A 19,441-nucleotide genomic window follows, 5' to 3' on the forward strand; every position below is an offset into this window, starting at 1 on the left:
CTAGAATGTTTTCTGGATAAGACAGGCTCATATCAAGACTTCTAAATTAACTACTCATATTCTATTAGATTTTTAATTTCTTTTTGTTTTTAACTTCTGTCACTGCAATTTTTGATTAATACAACTAAGCGTATTTGTGGAACGATTTTGTGTGGCCTGCTACTTTTGCATGTGAAAGATCTTCAGTTAAGGGAATAAGGCTGATGATGTGTTTTGCCTTCTCTGTCTCTGCCAGGCAATCTAAGTGATTCTGGGCTGGAGTCAAAAATCAGTGCAGCTGTCTGTGTTTCAGATTATTTTTTTAACAACTGAAGGGAGATGAGTTTCATCAAGACAGCCATTAACTTGATGACATACCGTAGCTCACTTCATACAACCCATGCTCATAATCTTCCTCAAGCAAATGTGTGATAAAGAAATGTAGGAGTAGTGCTTGGTATCTGTGTAACTATGTCCGAGCACAGCCTCTTAGGCTTGGGCAAAATTACTCAGTTTGGATGGAAAAGACTATTGACAGCCTTAGGAAGTTAGAAATCTCAACTTACAAAACGCTCCCAAATGTAAGATTGTGAAAGTGAGTGCTGCAACTGTTGGAAAGCAGCCCTGTGTGACTTACCAGAAGGGAGGCCCGTCTGCTCGTGAGGAAAGACAACTGGTGGAAGCTCCGAGAAGAAACACTGTGATTTCAAAAGGCATAACTGGGCTCTAAAGCAGAGACAACTGCAACTGCAGCGTCAAAAAGAGCATAGAGAAACACTGGGCTATACTTGCATTTCATGTTATCACTGCCGCATGAGGGAAGAGGAAGTTGGGCTGCAGCTCTGATGTGCTTTCATTTGTTGTTTAGTTCATCTTCAGCAAAGACACCCTGATGTGAGTGCTATAATAACTGTGTGATGGTTGCCACTTCACTGGAACTCTTTTTAGCAATGTGCGTTGGCTGCTTAGGTAAGTACTGCTTATGGCTTTTCTTCTTTTATCATTAGTAACCTGTAATTCTTGAGATTTTTATTTACTTTAAATTCGGCCCAAAGCATGTCATCCTCAGACTTGTGCGTACGTGACACAAAAGTGAAGTGTGTTATTGTAATCCAGAAATCAAAATTAAAGTGTGTGGGGGATTGAAAGGCATTTTTACCAAGAGATTGTTGTGGGAAAACATGTAGAGGAAGAAATTTTAGACGTTTAAAATATATTTCAAACGTATTTTAAATGACAAAACAAGTGAGCAGAAGTGACATGAGCAATCAGCTCTTCGAACAGCTTCCAAGTTGTTGTTTGCTCACTACATCAGTCCTTTCCCTCATTGTTCAGCTGTTTATTACCCTTACAACGTTCTCTGCTTTTAATGTAGGAAGATACTTTGTTTTAGTCTACGTCTTAATGCAAACTTAGAGCTGTTTGCACAAATTGACTGTGATAAATATGCTGTGTTCTTACTTAGAACTATCCTCAATAGGGAGTGCAAAGCATTTGGCTTCTAGCATAATGTTGTAATAATAAGGCTCCTGGTAGAATTTCAGGCTGGTTTCGTGAGCCCCTGCTGTTACTGTTCCTCCCATACATATCAGCAAAGGTCTGGATAATTCACAGAGCAGCTGCAAATGCTGGGCTCACTGAAATGGAGGTGCTGTTGAGCGCTGCATTGTGGGGAAAGAGTAGAGGTGCTGTTAGGTATGATGGCTAAGAAGCTAAGGAAGGTAAAACATAATTTATGCAATTCTAATAAAACTTAATCAGATGCCACGTTAGGACCAGTTGAAGGCCAAGTCATCACGTTCCTTATGTATTGGTGTCAAAAGAGTCTGAGTTGCAGGGTAAGAATTGGAAGGAAATTACACAGTTTACACTCATTTTGATTAGTTCCTCACTTTAACAGTTTACACGCTAGAAGAACAGTGATGATAATTCTTCACACAGCAAATGAAATCCATATTGTCAGCAATCTAGGGATAGATCTGTATAAGACTGGCATTTCTGTGATGAGCAACCAAATCACTGACACTGAATAAAAACAAAACATGACCTGATGTCCACACAGTGATCTTACTTTGGAAGAAAATAATTTGTACACTGCTGTACTGCACTTCATGGAGACAATTTAGCAGGTGGACAACAAGTGGTGAAGTGATTGAAAGCAGGAAAGAGTAAAAAATGTGATGTTCTCCGATATCTGAGTTAGCCTTAGCTTAAAGCCAAATGAAAACCTGATGAAAAAACTGTGGTGTGAGTGGAATACATAATAAAATAAGGAGGTGAATGTCATGCTATAGATCTAACTTTTTCAGCAATAACTTAAAAGGAAATTTCAAACAAAATTACAGAACCCAAGACAAAAATGCTGTACTTTTTGTCACTAAGTAGAAGCAGGGCAGAAAAAGAACTCCTACATGGGGACAAAAATTTCCAGTGAGTTTTTCTTCCTTTTTGACAAGTCTTTTTCATTGTGGATGAATCATTCTGAATAACTCCTTTTGGTCATTCCTTATCTGGCAGATGAAAACTAAGCGTTTAATGCGCTTCAAACTCAACATGTCTTATAAAAAAAGCCATTTACTTAAAATAAAAGTATATTGACAAGTACAAAGAAAAACTTCACGTTAAGCACCAGTGATGAAGTGATACAACACATGGCTAAAAGTTTACTTCAGCCACAATGTGTCTATTTTCAAGAAGTGGGTAGTAATTAGTCATAAAAATTTATGTCATCATGATTTTACAGTATTAACATTATTTAAAATAGCATCATTGTAGATATTAGGGGTGTTAAATGATCCAATTGCCTCTTTCTCTTTAAATCTCTATGTATTTCTCCCAGTAGCTACAGATCCCAGTAATGTAATAGTCACCCAAACACCAACGGAGATGCACCTATCTATTGGAGACTCCGCTGAAATAGCCTGTATTTGGGAAAAGTCAATTAAGAGATATAGAATCAGCTGGTATCTTGTTAATAAAGAGAACATCACCAGAACTGTATCATCAAAACTTGTCTATATACACAACGTCACCCATCAAATCAAGGATGTCCTAGTGATTGAAGCTGCCACTACAAATCTCACTGGGTTTTACTACTGTGAGATAATTATTGAAATACCTTTCTATAAAAAAGCATATGGAAACGGAACAACACTGGTCGTTGAAGAGCAAGGTAAGAATGCAAGATTATGTTTATGTCACTTAGCTTATCACTTCCTCCCTTTCCCACATCCCTCCCTCAACGCTGCAGATCTCAGATTGAGCAAAATGAACACAGGAGGACCTGAACAACTCCTTATGACAATTACCTTAAGCTCCTTGCCTTAACAATCCCAGTGTAAAGTGTTTGCTTTCTTCTCTAAGGATTTTACTAAGAAGAATTAGTACTGTTAGGATCCAGAAAACCTGTGTAACAGCAGTGTGTTTCATGAAAGACCTAAAACCAATTCCTTCTTTAGAGGAATCCATTAGGGTGGATGTGAGATAATGAATGTATCTTGTGTTGTGGGGATATGGATGAAATAATGACTGAGTGGTCACTGTTGAGTAACATACATTTACTTTTATTGAAAACATGTTAAAAAAAAGTGGGAGATAAATATGAAAGATATAGAAGTATAGTGTCTACGTTTATAAGAGTTTTTGTCCACTAACTTATGACAAGTTGACTTCTAGAGGCTATATTATCTTATTTTATTGTTGTCACATGCTGACCTTTAGCAAGAACAAATTAAGGTCCCAGTTCTGAATTCAAGTTTGATAAGCATTAATACAATGTGTGTTCAAACACAATTAAATTATTAGGCAGCAGGGATAAGATATGCTTTACCTAACTCCAGAGAAAAAGTGTGTTATATCTAGAAAGCAGTTTACCTCACTTCTGTTTCACAGCTGTCTCAAGATACCAGGCATCACTTCCTGAAAATGCCAAACTCTTTCTCTCTTTTTCTGCCTCTGAACTGTAAAGAAAAGACAGGGTGACCAGTTCTGACTAGACCTTAAAATGATCATACACCTGTTTTATCAACTGCTTATGGCATGGAAACATCTGCTCATCCAGTCCAGTTTGGGGCACTGCTTTACACTTCTGACCATCTGGCAGTCCAAGTGGAGGCACAAAGATGACAAAAGATTTAGAAAAAAAACAAGGAAGTTTGAAATAAAGAGTGAATGAAATAGTGTTGCTCTAAGCAGGAGGGGGAAATATTCTCCTGAATTGAATTTAGTGATCTGCTCCATCTCTTGGTCAAGTAGCAGTAGCTTAGAAGTACAGTAGAAAAGGTTCAGATTCACTTGGGGGAAAAGCTTTCATTACTGTAGGAACAATGAGCTATAAGTGGGATTGATGTTAATATTCATCAGAGAGCATCCATCAGGAATGATGCAGCGTAGATGACCTTGCATATGAGTAGGAGAATAGGTTGATTCACTCCTGAAGTTGCATTCCGGTTTGGTTTGTAATAATGTTCTTCAATTGTTTCTTTGAGCTGTGCATAACTTTACTTTAAAAATGTAATTGCAGAAGCTCAGTCATTGGAGAAGAACACATCGGTAGTTTGGGTCATCGTTCCCATCATTCCTTTCTTAGCTACAATGGGAAGCTTATATTTTTGCTACAAAAAGAAACAGTTGACATTTTCTGGTGAGTGACAGTATTTCCATTAATGCATACTTTCTAAACTAAATATTTATTTTGAGCTGTATGAACAGATGAACTTGAGGCATCACCAAGAGGACTTCCAATGCACAGCTTCTGCTCACTTGCTCTTTACCTGCAGTGGGCACCTCAAGCTGAGAAATTTGAGAGAAGGATTCAGAAGGAATTGGCTGTAGCTCAAACGAGCATCTTATAGCCAAAAGAAGTTGAGCATCTAGAATTTAACTCTGCATTACTCCTGCTACTTGGCTTGGGTGGAAAAAATCATGAGAGAAAATAGTGCATGGGAAGGGTGCAGGACAACTGTAAAACAAGTCATCTGTATGTGATGGGTGCAGGCCAGTGACACAGAACCTAAGGCAGCCTGTTAAGTAACTATGTAACATGAGTATTATGGTGGCAGTAGGAGGCTTACTCAACTCATGGGCAATCAGGGATATAGGTGGAATGTCTATGACCTGAGATTCAATTCAACTCCCAGTTTAAAAAAAAAAATTCTGGGGCAGTTAGGACAGGTGAGTCACTAAGCTCAGTGTGTTCTCTCAGCCCAGAAAGCCAGCTGTATCCTGTGTTGCAACTGTATTAGTGGGGTCAGCAGATCAAGAACCTGCTCCTCTGCACTGGTGAGACCCCAGCTGGGGTATTGCATCCAGATGTGGAGTCCTCAGTCCAGAAGAGACATGGACCTGTTGGAGCACGTCCAGAAGACACTGCAAAGATGATCCAAGGGATGGAACACCTCTCCTACAAGGACAGGCTGAGAGAGCTGGGGCTGTTCAGTCTGCAGAAGAGAAGTCTCTGTGGAGACCAGAAGGTGGCCTTTCAATGTCTAAAGGGGGGCTGTAAGAAAGAAGCACACAGACTATTCAGCAGCATCTGTTGTGACAGAACAAGGGGAAATGGTTTCAGACTAAAAGGGAGGAGATGTTCCCACATGTTGCCCAGAGGGGTGGTGGATGCCCCATCCTTGGAGACATTCAAGGTCAGGCTGGAAGGAGCTCTGAGCAGCCTGATCAAATTGTAGGTGTCTCTGTTCATTGCAGGGAAGTTGGATTAGATGATCTTTAAACAACTCAAACGAATCTATGAATGTATGATTCTGTTTTGATAACTGGAGGTGATACAGGAATGGAACTTGAGGTCTATGTGAGAACTGGTAAGTAGTAGGTGTCTACTTAGAGGTAAGCTGATTGGTTATCTAGACTACTTTTTGTGGCACGTGCTGTTGACAAGATCTCTATCACATAAGAAAAATTGAGAAATCAGAAGGTAGCTGATATCACCTGCCTGCGGAATGCCATACTCAATGACTGGCCATACATGAGCTCTGCACACTTTGTTTCAGCAGTTTTCTCAGAATAAAAGTGTGGGCAACAAGAAAGCAGTGACCATAACTTTTTTCTGCTAAGGTTCTGCCCAGCTTCCTGCACCACAAGAAGGGCATCAGGAGGAGCAGACACTTGAGGTGGCAGACATTTATAGCAGAACTGAATCCACCAGAGAAGAAGCTGGATGGGTAAGTGGTTTATGAAGGAGCTTTCTCTTGCTGTGAGGAATAGAATTTCAAAACAAGGCAGTGAGGACTATGTACTGAACAGAGAGCATGCAATGATAAACTGTAGTTCTAAGACCAGCATCTTACTGTATGCAAAGAAGTTCCGAAACACAAAAATGAAAAATAAGTACTTTAAAAGCCAGCACTCTGAATTAAGGAAAAAGACACAGAATGCTAGCAAAGTATGGATTTCACTTGTTAAGGTGGTTATGTTCAATGACTCTGGAAAGAAAGGCAGCAAAAAGTGGAGAATCTCAATATAAATACACTGAAAGAAGTGTAAAGGAAGTAAAAAAACAGCAATAATTTTGTTCACATATATTCTTGGCCCAGCTTCAGTGCAAAAGGCCATTACAGCATGCAGTGTTTACTGAGAGCAGGTAGATCTGAGCATCCTTTATTAAATCTTTTTGTAGAAAGTCTCCAGAGGGAAGTGCTAGCTTTTTGTCTTCATACTCTACAGCATCCACCTTCTTACTATTTTACAGTCAGAATTTTATTTGCTGTGCATCTGGGAGCTCAGACCTTTGTGCACGTTTCAGGGAGAACATTAATTCTCAGGTTTTGCTGAAGAACTGACTTGAAGTTCCCAAACCCTACCTGTGCTTAGGAAATGAATATACATTGGTCTCTGCATAGCCCAGAATAATATCTGAATGCCACTTCAGTTTGGTGGTTTACTGCATCAGAAAGCACCCACCCAGAAGGAACAAGTGGCAGATTATTTTTTTTTTAGAAATATCAGAGCTAAATGATTAAGGGAAAATGCTTTTGCATTTCAGAATTCATAAAACCTTATTTACACCTGAAGCCAATATATCTTTGGTATCCTAAATGGGTACCTTGATAGTGGTGCTTTGTTAGCTGAGAAGTGAATCTCAACATAGAGAGATTTTGCCATTCAATGTCAGTAATTTCCCTCTAGAATTATAACTCCACATTTCTGTGATGTGTCTGGTGCTTCTCCCTCTTTTCATTTGGCTATGCTATATATTGTATCTTGGATATAAGGTTCGTGTTAAGTAGCCTTTAATGAAATTTTCTTTGTTTTTTTAAGGCTGTGTCTACGCTTTATAACTCACTCGATTCTTTTTACAATGCATCAAACTAAAAGATGACAAATCCACTGTCACTACTGGACCCAGTGCAGCAGATGAGCAAATCCCACGAACTGGGGCAGCTGCAAAGTCTAGAACAAGGGTGCGGTGAGGAGCTTCCATCCACTTTGACATTCAGAACTAAAGGACCATGTAATAACTATAATGTGGTTAACAAGTTATGGAACTGAAAACAGTATGTAATGTGCTGCTGAAATATAGATTGCATGCATGTTCTGCGAGAAGCGTGTCAGAACAAAGGTTGGTTCAACACCATTTCATGTTTTGCCACTGACTTTATTGTAAGGAGTCTCTGAATTTTGAGAGCAATTTTAGAAAACTGTCTTCAACTCAATTGTTTTGTGTTGGACCAGATGATCTTTGTGGTCCTTTCCAACTCAGGATATTCTATGATTCTAACTCTTCCTCCATATCCTGAGTGTGGAAATAATATAGGATTATAGCATTATATTTTGAAAAATCTTCTGGACTGAACAACTTTCTCTGAACAGCAAATGCATTTCTTCAGGTAGCCCCTCTGTAAATCAGTCTTTCATGCTGAGAGAGCTGGGGCTGTTCAGCTGGATAAGGGAAGGCTTCGGGGAGACCCAAGGGTGGCCTTTCATTATCTAAAGGGGGCTGTAAGAAAGAAGGGCCATATTCTTTTGTCTGTCGTGACAGAACAAGGGGAAATGGTTTGAGACTAAAAGAGAGGAGATTGCCATTGAATATAAGGAAAAAGGGTTTTTTTTGTTTTTTTTTTTTACCATGAGGGTGATGAGACACTGGCTCATGTTGCCCAGAGAGGTGGTGGATGCCCCATCCTTGGAGACATTTAAGATCAGACTTAGATAGAGGTATCCCTGTTGAATGCAGGTGAGCTGGGCTAGCTGGCCTTTAAGGCTGTCTTCCAACTCAAATGATTCTGTGAAATTGCAGAAGTTAAAGGAAAATGCACGTCATGGTAATCACTTGGCCAAGCAGACAGTAGTACGTACAGGATGACGTCTGCTCTCTGAAAAGGTCATCTGTGCTGACGATGTCATAGCATGAGTGGTGTGCCAGGAGGCGTTGTGTTCCTGCGGAAAGGGACAAGAAGTTAATTCACAGAGCTACAGAAAGTCTTTCAGAGAATGCAGTCTCTTATGTGAAAAGAAATACTTGGTTTAAATGAAGTTGTATGTAATATAATTAGGTGTATTTATTGCCTAGTGTCTGCTATGCTAGACACAGAGCAGCTTTCCAAAGCCCTTCCAGCAATTGGCGCCATCTCAGCATGTGACTGCTGGCTGCTCAGCATCCTGTAGTGAACTCCTTGTTTTACAGCATGCCTCGTGCTCTGGCTCTGCTCATGCTGTGGTGCCTGCAGCTCATGGAGTGCTGCAGTACATTGTGGATGTGTGTCGTGCAAGAGAGAAATTATTTCTTACTCTACAGTTTATGTAGAGGATTTTCTTTTCCTCCTTTTGAACTTCAGTCACTTTAAAATCTTGGTCTTTTTTGTCCTGAAACTCATTATTACAGATGCTTCCTCTGTTGTGTGGTGAGCACTGCGCTGTGCCATATTCCTTTGAGGCTCACAGACATGACTGTCCTTGATTTCTGCAAATCCTGTAGCTTTTTTCCCTACACCACAGAGTCAGAGGCAGAAACAGGAGTGGTGACCTTCAGAACAGGTCAAGGAAGCTCTCAGTTATGCATCACAGATGTAACTGGGTGTTGGCCATTTTATGTGTTACTGGTTACTTCTATATATAAGCTCTGTGAGGAGATGTGTACAATATTCAGATGATAAGTAAAACCACTAAATAAAGATTGCCACCTGGCCACAGTTTAATAGCCTGTAAATCATATTTTCATTACAGCACCAGTAACAAATCGTTGATTAAATGTGGTTTCTAGTAGCAGAGCTCCACATTACTGACAGCTGCTCATATTTTGAATGCTGACATCATTGTGTCCAACATCTGGCACATGGGGAGATCGACCCCCACTTCATCGTGTCTTGTTCTTGTCTGACAGAGCCGTGAGCTGCAGCTGAGCTCCCCTTCCAGTTTCTATCCCACTGATGGCACTGGCTTGGAGTTGGTGCACTTCAGCCTATTTCCTTTCACCTCGGACTGCAGACCTCACTTTGCTCTCTTCCTTGCTCCATTGCACAAAGGTCCTATGGGGCTCAGCTCCATTCAGCTACCTGGCATTTGGGCAGTTACTCTTGGCAGTTTGGCTGCTGAGTGCTTCAGTCTGGCTCAAACCTTACTGACTTGCCATGGAATCTGTGGAAGAGGAGACTGGATCTGCACCCCTGGCTGTGTAGCATCAGGCATCCCTGGCAGCAGGCAGGAGGAGAAGGAGAAGGAGCCCCCAACCCACTGGCCAAATAGTCGTGTTTCTGTGTGTGATGCTGTGACTCATATTTTTGTGCCTGATAATGGCGCTTTCTGAACAGCAGTGACATTAGCTTAGTTAAACTAAAACTCATCTGCGATCTGATTTTATCTAAAGTGGTTTCTCTTTACCGCTGACATCAAGAACTGCTGGCGTTCACAAAAACAACACCTACAGCCCAGGCTTTAACTGATTTCAGGCTGCCTGCATGCATTAGTTGAGAACACTGTCAGTGTAGAAGCACAGCTCCATGAGGCAGGCAGCTGTGTGGCTGGATCCAGTCCGTACAGAGGGCAGATCTATGCAGGCAGGAAGGACCGTGCTCGGATGGCAATACTTGACTAACTGGAGCCCTGGCTGCAAGACAGAAGCTGAAATCAATGCTTGACCTGAGATAAGGTGTTTTTGCCTGCTCCTCTATTGAAGACTACCATCTTCAAGTAGATCTTCTATTTAAGGAAAATACTGCTCTCTGAAGAACCACCTGAGGAGGAACTGACTCATATGATGTGGGGCCCATGCTTCCACTCACCTAAGGGAGATGTTTCGTTGCTTTTATTCTGCCTCACAAACTGGGCCTTCCTACCTCAGTGCAGTTTTGTGTGCTGCATCAATTTCAGTCAGACTCCAAACCGATGCGTATTGCCACATCCTTTATAAACAACTGCAGAAACAAACCAGAATAAATATGTGATGGTCAGAATTTATTTTTGCTATCGTACTTGTCTTCGGTAGGTGCAGCGGAGGCTGGTTTGGTGGTGGTTTTATTTTTTTTAATATGTCATCCTCCATCACTCTTGTAGGAACAGGAAACTGCAAATCCAACTGGAAAATGGATGTAGAGATCGAAAGAACATTCACCCATTTCTCTGAATATGAGAAAGGGTGGATGATAGTGTATGGGCTGCAATGCTGTATGAGGGCAGAGCTGCTCTCAGATAAGTCATCTGAGATCTTTGTGTCAGTGAAATGCCCTGTGCTCTGTTACCTGCTCGTGTTTGCCGTGTCCCAAACCTGAATACCTGCACTTCTGCATAGCAGGATGGCAGCCTCTGGTTAGGGCTGTGAAAGCAAATCCTGAATGTAAGCAATAGGTATTGCTCCCTTGTTACTGACAGCTTTTAGTTCTGGAAAGAGTGAAAGATAAACATCGCCAGTGAATGCAGTAGTAGAGGTCAGTTGGTAAAGTGACAGCCACCACAAAGACACCTCTGGTTTGATGGAGTTGGCTCAGAGTAACCCTCCTTTCTCATGTTAGCAGCTCTACAATGTCAAATTTAGTTTTTCCTTGTAAGTTTCTTTTTAAAATACAAACTTTACATAAACAGTCTAGCCCTAAACTGGGCTGCTATTGAGCAAGAAAGGAAATGGAAAAAGCAGCTGACATGTTGTTTGAGCTCTGAGGGAGGAGGCTGATAGCCTCTAGGCAGAAAGACCAAGAGCTGTTTTCTCATCCTTCCTGTCCGCAATGCTGTGACAGAGCTATGAGGCTGGTAAGCATCCTGTATTATTTCTGCTCTGAAACCACATACATAATATTTTACAAGGGAACAAGTATGTTGAGCATGTTGGCATTCCACTTAGGTCATTTGCTGGGGGTCATCCTCATGACCACTGCTTGAAATGACCCCTTTGGGAGTTTTTTTGTTGTTCTTTCTGACCATAGCATGGGACTTTTCCCCTATGCTGACCGCAGCTCAGCAGGATGTGCCTGCAGAATTACATGAGCATGAAGGTAGTGCAAATGACAACAGGACTGCCTGTGTGAGAGTGACCGAGATATTCTGGTTGTTGGAAATACAACAGTGAAAAACTTCTTCCTATCATTACAATAAAAAACAAAAGAGCCTTGGAACCCTTAATGTCATGAAACTTCAGCACAGAAGTATATAAATCCCATGCAGAGTAGCATGAAGGAAATGATTCAGTCAGAGGCTGAAAACTAGACAGAAGTACTTACACTGTAAATATCAATATGCTTGACTTTACCTGTTTTTAAACTTTGTTTACATAATATGTGAGCTTATTAATTGGGTGTGTGAAGTCAATTTTAAGGGTATTTTGAGAAATAAATGATAAAATGATGACCTATGCAGATTTGAACCCTGAAAAATTGCCAAAAAACTCTCAGTGGCTGCAGCATTTAATCCCCAGATGTACGTATGTGTGCTGTGGAAGTGAGATAACCTTTAAAACCATTACCCAGATGTACAGCAAGTTTTCAGAATTGGTGCAAAGGAAAACCTTGCTCTTTAGTGGCTGAAGTGTGTTGTTGCTCTAAATTCAACAAGGAAATGGCATGCTGGAAAAGATGAGGTTTTTGATAATTATGTCTCAGTGTGGAACATGCACTGCTTGTTTTCCTATAAAAGGCAAATTGAAAAGGGAATATTAGAAATACTAATTGAAAAGGGAAGGGCTGTTTAGTACTGCTGCAAGAAAAACATTGAATTCACTTCAAATTGTGTTTTCTCCTGTGCTTCCTACATTCTGGTATTTAAATTGTGAGAACTGTCAGAAAGCTGTTCTGCAAACCTTTTGGGGTAAATGTTAGGGGATGAGAAGCTCTAAGAGAAGTTTAACCTTTCAGCTCTCCCGGCAGTGATGGTGACACAAATGGCTCATTAGAGCTGATGAATGTATTTAGTCAGACTTTTCCAAAGCAGAAGCTGCTGCAAAGAGCACAGGGTAAAATTTATTTTCTGAGAGAAAATCGGCTTAAGGTCGTACAGATCGCATTTAAGCCTGAGTGCCTGGCCAAGTGCCACTGAACTGAAGTATCTGAATGGTTTCTGGAAACAGCATGACTCTGCACATCAGCATCATATTAATAAATTACACTTCTGGCCCAAGTCAGGGCAGCAGAACCTAATTCTGTATCCATTCTCTGTAATGCCTCATCCAAGCTGTTGTCTACAACGTTCCTCCAAGAAAGAAACTTGAAGGGAGGAACTGGTGACTATTGTTTGCATGGAGACTGATATAAAATGTAACCCAGTGCCAACTCCCAGCTCATCTCTCTAAGCGCTGGATAGGTGGGTTGGTATCAAAGCATTTCTTGCTCTTCTGTATGGCCTCCTATTTGTTCTCTGCTCTGTTTTGCAAACAGTTGGGGATGGTCTGTTCTGTGCCTTGTGCACCAAGCTGCTATTTTTAATGAAAAGCATATCAGAAGAAAACATTTAAGCAATACAAAGCATGTATTGAAAGTCTGAGCAGTTCTGCTGTGTGTGCATGCATGTGAATGGAAATATGTAGCATTTAAAGAAAATAAATAAATAGAAAGCAGACATTGCCACCATGGTGACCTTTCCATTTCTAGAAATTCAAGTCCTGTGGTCTATTTTGTTTTAGCATTTTTGAGACACCTTCTGAAAACCTCAGGTCACCTTTTTCGCACAGAAAAGTGGGTTAGGGATGAGGCTGCCTTTTCTGCTGAGTTCCATAGTAAAGATGTGGCTGCAGTGATGTATCCTGCTGACTGAAGCTAATGATGTCCTCCCTCTGTCTTTTGGGGGCACTTTTTTTTCTTCCTCTATGGTCACTAATATAGATGAACATGATCCAAAGTCCGCAGAGTGTGTGAAGTAGATACTTCATTTTGTTCACATTTCCTCTAGTGGGAGGAATATTTCTCTTTAATAGCCGTGTTTTATGTTCATGCTATGGTTATGTGTCAGAAAAGGACAAGAACACTGTTGAAACTTTTTAAAGTGCATCTCTTAAATAAAGCTGATATATACGTAGAACTGATTCTCATATTGAGGGCCATTCCTCATTTATTGAATTAATTACTCAAGTCATCAAGAAAAAACCTTTGAAATGGATTGGTTTCTGTCTTGAGAATTCATCAACTTATTCTTGGGTTTACAATCTTGTAAAACGTCATAGCTTCTGGGAATGCAGCTATGTTGCCAACAAATGAAGATCTTGACTGAAGATGGGGAATCTATATATTTCTACATTTATTTTCCTTTATTTACATACTGTGTGTACATCAAAATGATGCATAAATATGAATAATGGATGAACTAAGAGTTTTTAGCAATTATCTTTAACAGTAAAAGAAAGACATGAAAAAGTATATTACATCATAGATTTGTATGTAAGTATCATGTGTTACTATTCAACAAGACCTAGACAGACTGGAGAGTTGGACAGGGAGGAATCTGATGAGAATGAACAAGAGCAAGTGTAGAGTCTTGCACCTGGGGAGGAATAACCGCATGCATCGGTACAGATTAAGGGATGACCTGTGAGAGAGAAGCTCTGTAGGCAAGGATCTGAGTGTCCTGGTGGACAACAGGTTGGCAGTGAGCCAGCATTGTGCCCTTGTGGCCAAGACAGCCAATGGGCTCCTGGGTTGCATTAAAAGAGCACGGCCAGCAGGTCAAGGAAGGTGATCCTCCCCTTCTACTCTGCCCTGGTGAGGCCACATTTAGACTACTGTGTCCAGTTCTGGGCTCATCAGTTCACAAAAGACTGGGGTGTCCTAGAAGGATTCTAGCAGAGGGCCACAAAGATGATCAAGGACCTGCAGCTTCTCCTGTATGAGTAAAGGCTAAGTAACCTGGACCTGTTCAGCCTGGGGAAAAGACAATTGAGGGAGGACATGATTAATGTTTATAAATATCTAAAAGGAGTTGAGAGACAAATACATGAGGCCAGGCTCTTCTCAGTGGTGTGTAACGACAGGACAAGAAGCAGTGGCCTAAAACTTGAGCATAGGAAGTTCCATAGAAACCTGCGGAAGTACTTCTTTAAGTAATGGTGATGGAGCACTGGAACAGGCTGCCCAGAGAGGTTGTGGAGTCTCCTTCTATGGAGATATTCAAGACCCTTCTGAACACCAACCTATGCAACCTATTGTAGGGTGCCTGCTTCAGCAGGGAGTTGGACTTGATGATCTCTTGAGGTCCCTTCCGACCTCTGCAATTCTGTGATTCTGTGAATATTCAAATAGTTATGTAATTTATCTAGGTATCCAAAATTCTTAACATATTATAGCAAAAGCTTTAATTACCTGGGAGATAAAACACTTTCCCTTTTCAATTGTTTTTATTTGCTTCTCTTTGCAAAAAATCAGAAGATGTTTTTAAAGTCTTGTTCTTTACATACAGAAGTTCTGTTTATCTGCCAATTATTATAATATAATATATTATTATAATATATAATATAATAATAACAATATAATACAATTATTCTCCTTAAATACAAAAGTCTAGAATCAAATGTTCCAAATGTGGCTGCCACTTTTTTATCCTGTATAATTAAATTTTTTAACAACTGAAAAAATCAGGGCACTGCAGACAGGGTACTTAATATGATTTAGTCTCTTTCCATGTATGCTGTATGAAATCACTGTATGAAACCCACGCCTGCTGGATTTACGACTCACAAATTAAATGCAGATGCAATATTCAGAGTAAGAATCTGGATGACTATGGATGAGTAGAAGAAGATGTGCCTGAAAATATTTTAGATCAGTGGTTGTGACCCATAAGAGTTATAGTAAGTATCCTATTCCTTGTCATGGTCCTGTATGTGAGCTATGATACATCCACATTAAGAAAAACAAAAAAAACCCTAACCCATCATTATGATGAGTATGGAAATCTCAACAAAAACTGTCATTTGACTTTTGGTCTGCAAAAATCTGTGGAGCCGTTCCCCCAGAGGACTACAAAATGCAGTGATCCCCAAAGGCCATTCTTGAGTATGTTCCCTGGCCAGGCACCACCACTTCTATTTGCTCGTAGCTGCTCTTCCTGGTTCTGGTTATTTCCTGAAATCACTGGAAACAGAACATAATTTTCCAAGAAGCTTATTAGCTAATTACGCTGCTATGTTCTAGTCTCCATCTCCATTTCCATTTTTACATATTCTAGGAAAAAAAAATATATAAATATATACATATATACACACACACACGTATATATATATGAAAAAATTTTATGCCAGTACTCTAAATAAATGCTTTTAAATAAATTTAAATCAACAGCATCTTGTCTTGAAAGCTAATAACTGCAAGAAAGCAACAGAGAATGTAAGTCTTAGTTCAGAAAAATAGTCACTATTCTACTTGCTGTTATTTTAGTGGCACTTATATATGCATAATTTTTATTATTATTATTATTTTCAAGAATGTTCTATGAAACAGAGTCCTTTAAATACTCCTATATTTCTGGTCCTAGAATGAGTAACGGCAGAGCACACAACCGCCTGGAAATGCCTTCAGTCAATCAGAAGCAGAAATAAATCCATGCCATAGAACTGAAGAATTGGACAAACCAATAAAGTATATATTTGCACATGCACACAAAAATCCCTCATGAGCATTTCAGAAGTAATTCTGAGGCTAAAACTAGTTCATGCATTCCACTAAATAACTTAAAATATGCACTTACAAAATAAATATTGATGATCGAAAAGGAACAAAACTTCCCAGACACACTCATCAATAAAATCTGGGCACTTCTGTCCATTTATAGTGATTTAAAGATGCATTCATTTAGTTATTTATTAAGACAAACATGAAGTTACAGAATGCAAAATGGAGTTACTCGAAGCATGATCACAGAGTGCCGTGGAGGTTCGGGTCAGGCAATCATTACTGTTATAGGCCTGGAAAAATTCCAGAAATTCAAATAATTTTTATTTCTGTTTGCTCATTTAGCCTCACCAAAAGGCCCACCACTGTTGCTTCCTGTGTTATGCAGGTCTCTACTGCCATCCTCTGCTTATTTTTAAAACTGCTTTTACTCCTAAAATCATTGGAGTTGATCAGTGCCAAGACTCGAGTCAAAAAAAAGAAAAGGCCTTCCGTCGTGAGCTTCTCTAGAGAAATGCTTTTTATTTTGTCAAAATTAAGAAAATACACGCATCTTTTGGCTTTGTTGTCCTCTTGCTTAGTATCAGTGTAGTGATCTATTCGGGCAGAAATAGGATCACTTAGAAGGAGTCATACCATGTCTTGAGTCGGAAGCGACCCACAAGGATCATCAAGTCCAACTCCCGGCTCCATACAGCACCACCCAAAACCCAAACCCCATGTCTGAGAGCAGTCTCCAGCAGCTCAGGGCTGTGCCCACTGCCCTGGGCAGCCCATTCCATGCCCACCACCCTGTGGTGCAGACCCTTTCCCTAACCCCCAGCTGTCCCTCCCCTGACACAGCTCCATGCCGTTCCCTCGGGCCCACCTCCCAGGCACTGTCCTCATGCCTCACATGCTTGATGTTGGGATGCAGGTAATAGTGCCCTGGGGTTCTGGCCTGCTCCTTTCTTTTGCAGACAAGAAAGGACAAGGATGCTATTAATAAGGTTTTCAAGAATCTGGATGAAAACGGTGATTCCCAAGTAGACTTCAAAGAACTTGTCATCTTTGTGGCAGCTCTGACTTGTTGCTGTCATAAATATTTTGAGCAGAAAGCAGCCAAATTGTTGTTGAAATGCTTGCAAGATGCCATCTTTGCCTATGCTCCATATGCTACTGCTATGGATCCCGTCATCCCTTTCATCTACTGTGATGTAGTTTACAAGTGTGCTGTAAAAATAAATCTTCCTCAGCTTAGATCCTTGTCTTCCCAGCTGATGTCCACTCCTCTGTGGAAGAGCCTGGGCTTGATGGGTCACACTGACTCTCATGGAGAATTTCTCTCTTTCTCAGCTTTTTAAAATGCTGCTCTTATCCAGAAGGCTCAATATCCATCCCAGGGCAGAGCCCAGGCAAGAATAAATGCTGTTGGAGCTGGAGGCAAGTTTTATGCAGCAGCCTCCCTGGGATGCAGCCATCAGAACATGTGTGTGTGCACAGCCTGATCACTACCCTCAGCCATGATGCTGTTTAAGTTCAGATTACCATTTCTGGCTGAAAAAAAAAAAACATATATATATATATACACATGTATATATATGTATATTTCAGCATGGAGGATTTTGTGCATTTTTTTGTGCTGGTAAACTGTTTCACCCAGCTACCCAGCTCAGAATGATTTTAATTCCTCTAACATTTTAATGATATTATGCAGTGATATTGCCATGCAGTTGGCAAGGTAGAGTTGCACACTATAGCTATTTTATTTTAAATAAAATTCAATACCCCCTCTGCCCCAAAATAGCATGCCAAAGTGACGCATAACTACAGAGAACAATTTTTGTGCCTATACCTGTGTGGGTCAGTGGAATTGCTTTATTTGCTTTCTTTCAGGGAGATCAAGAATGGCTTGAGTTGAAAAGTACCACAATGATCATCTAGTTTCAACCTCCCTGCTATGTGCAGGGTCACCAACCACCAGACCAGGCTGCCCAGAGCCACATCCAGCCCGGCCTTGAATGCCTCCAGGGATGGGGCATCCACAACCTCCTGGGCAACCTGTTCCAGTGCATCACCACCCTCTGTGTGAAGAACTTCCTCCTAATATCTAACCTAAACCACCCCTGTCACAGTTTAAAATAATTTCCCCTTGTCCTATCACTATCCACACTTGTAAACAGCCATTCCCCCTCCTGTTTATAAGCTCCCTTCAAGTAGTGGAAGGCCACAATGAGGTTTCCCCGGAGATGAGCAACAGCCGCCAGCTGCACAGAGACCAAAGCAATGCAGGCATTGGAGTGCATTACAGGTACAAATCCACAAAGGATTTCATTTCCTTCATCTTCACGACCATCCCATTTGGTGTCATGCCCACGTTGCCCTCAGAGCAGTTCCTGTCCCCACCCTTCTGAACCATGCAGCCACTCCAGGGCAGCTGCCATTGCCACATATATCCAGAGCCAGACCAAGGGCTGGGTTCTGCTGTGCTGAGTGAGGCTGAAGCTGAGCCACAGGGCTAGCTGAGTCTCCAGCTGAGTCTCCAGCTGAGTCTCCAGATCGTTGTGGTACAACAGTGTGATACATAGCCATGCTGAGTGACACTCGGGCTGCTGAGTTCACAGGTTTCCTCTGGTTCACAGGTTTGCACAGTAACATCCACTCTCACAGACATTATTACTGTTTTTACCACTGTGTGGCACTACATGCAACCTTTTTCCTACTCGTTGGGTCTAAAACTCTACACATCCTTATCGAGCCAAAATTTGAAGAATTGGTGTCAAGAAATTAAAAAAAAAAAAAAAATCAGAAGTGTTCTTAACACAGTGGCAATCTTCTCTCTAAATCAACATCCCACGGAGAGCGGGATGAGCTGCCTGCAGCCAGCATTTCCCTGCTGAGGTGCTCTGTCTCCTGGGCTCTGCTGCTCTGCTGCAGCCACCCCAGGGAAAGCACTTCCCCTTATTTGCAGATCTCAGATCCCTTGTGCAATTACTGGAGCATAGTTCTTTACACCACTGCCAGCTCTTTTAAAACACACCTTTTAAAGAGCATACTGGTGAAAAGCAGCCTTCCCAGCCAAGAGATGAATCTTATTTCTCCGATTTATCTCTAATTTTGAAGAACACGCTGCTCAGCAGTGAGAGCTGTACACTGTTATAAGCAATGCTGTAATTTACTGTAAGCTATGCCTTATTTTCTTCTTCCTGAGCTCCCTGCCCCTGATGTTCATTATCCACACGACAGCATCTGCTCTCTCATTCCATTTTGCCCTTTTTCCTGACTGTGAGGTTTTGTCTGTCCTTGTAGGACATTTGAAGGTTTGCTTTATTCTGTTTGGCTGTAGCACCAAGCTAAACCTTTTGTAACCAGTCCCCTTCCCAAAATGTGAAACAATCTAAATCCTGGCACTGTGCTGAGCTACGGCACATTCTCCTTTTCAGTAGCAGCTCAAG

The 19,441-nt window shown here is 41.0% G+C and overlaps 1 protein-coding gene across 5 annotated transcripts; it reads left to right on the forward strand.

The window, feature by feature from the left end:
• The first annotated feature begins 205 nt into the window (after positions 1-205).
• LOC104910825 lies at positions 206-15,580 on the forward strand. 5 transcript variants are annotated; one of them, XR_793457.3, is made up of 6 exons: positions 206-948; positions 2,819-3,151; positions 4,502-4,621; positions 5,183-6,152; positions 7,249-7,549; positions 9,311-15,580. XR_793457.3 is itself a non-coding variant. In XM_010710394.3 (5 exons), the coding sequence occupies exons 1-5, from the start codon at positions 897-899 to the stop codon at positions 7,300-7,302; spliced, it is 666 nt and encodes a 221-aa protein (XP_010708696.1). In that variant the 5' UTR covers positions 410-896; the 3' UTR covers positions 7,303-8,031. The 5 variants fall into 5 exon arrangements, 1 of the variants encoding a protein (XP_010708696.1); XR_793455.3 differs by lacking the exon at positions 9,311-15,580 and having other exon boundaries at positions 213-948; positions 5,183-5,792; positions 6,046-6,152; positions 7,249-8,031; XR_793454.3 differs by lacking the exon at positions 9,311-15,580 and having other exon boundaries at positions 213-948; positions 7,249-8,031.
• Positions 15,581-19,441: the final 3,861 nt, after the last annotated feature.

The sequence above is a fragment of the Meleagris gallopavo genome, chromosome 4 (genome assembly GCF_000146605.3).
Source record: "Meleagris gallopavo isolate NT-WF06-2002-E0010 breed Aviagen turkey brand Nicholas breeding stock chromosome 4, Turkey_5.1, whole genome shotgun sequence".
Classification (NCBI taxonomy): Eukaryota; Metazoa; Chordata; class Aves; order Galliformes; family Phasianidae; genus Meleagris; species Meleagris gallopavo.

Excerpts from the sequence above, each read along its gene's own strand:
- LOC104910825 (XM_010710394.3), top strand. The coding sequence starts at position 897 with ATGGTTGCCACTTCACTGGAACTCTTTTTAGCAATGTGCGTTGGCTGC. Across the intron at positions 3,152-4,501 it reads ACTGGTCGTTGAAGAGCAAG|AAGCTCAGTCATTGGAGAAG; the intron begins GTAAGAATGCAA and ends ATGTAATTGCAG. Across the intron at positions 4,622-6,045 it reads GAAACAGTTGACATTTTCTG|GTTCTGCCCAGCTTCCTGCA; the intron begins GTGAGTGACAGT and ends TTTTCTGCTAAG.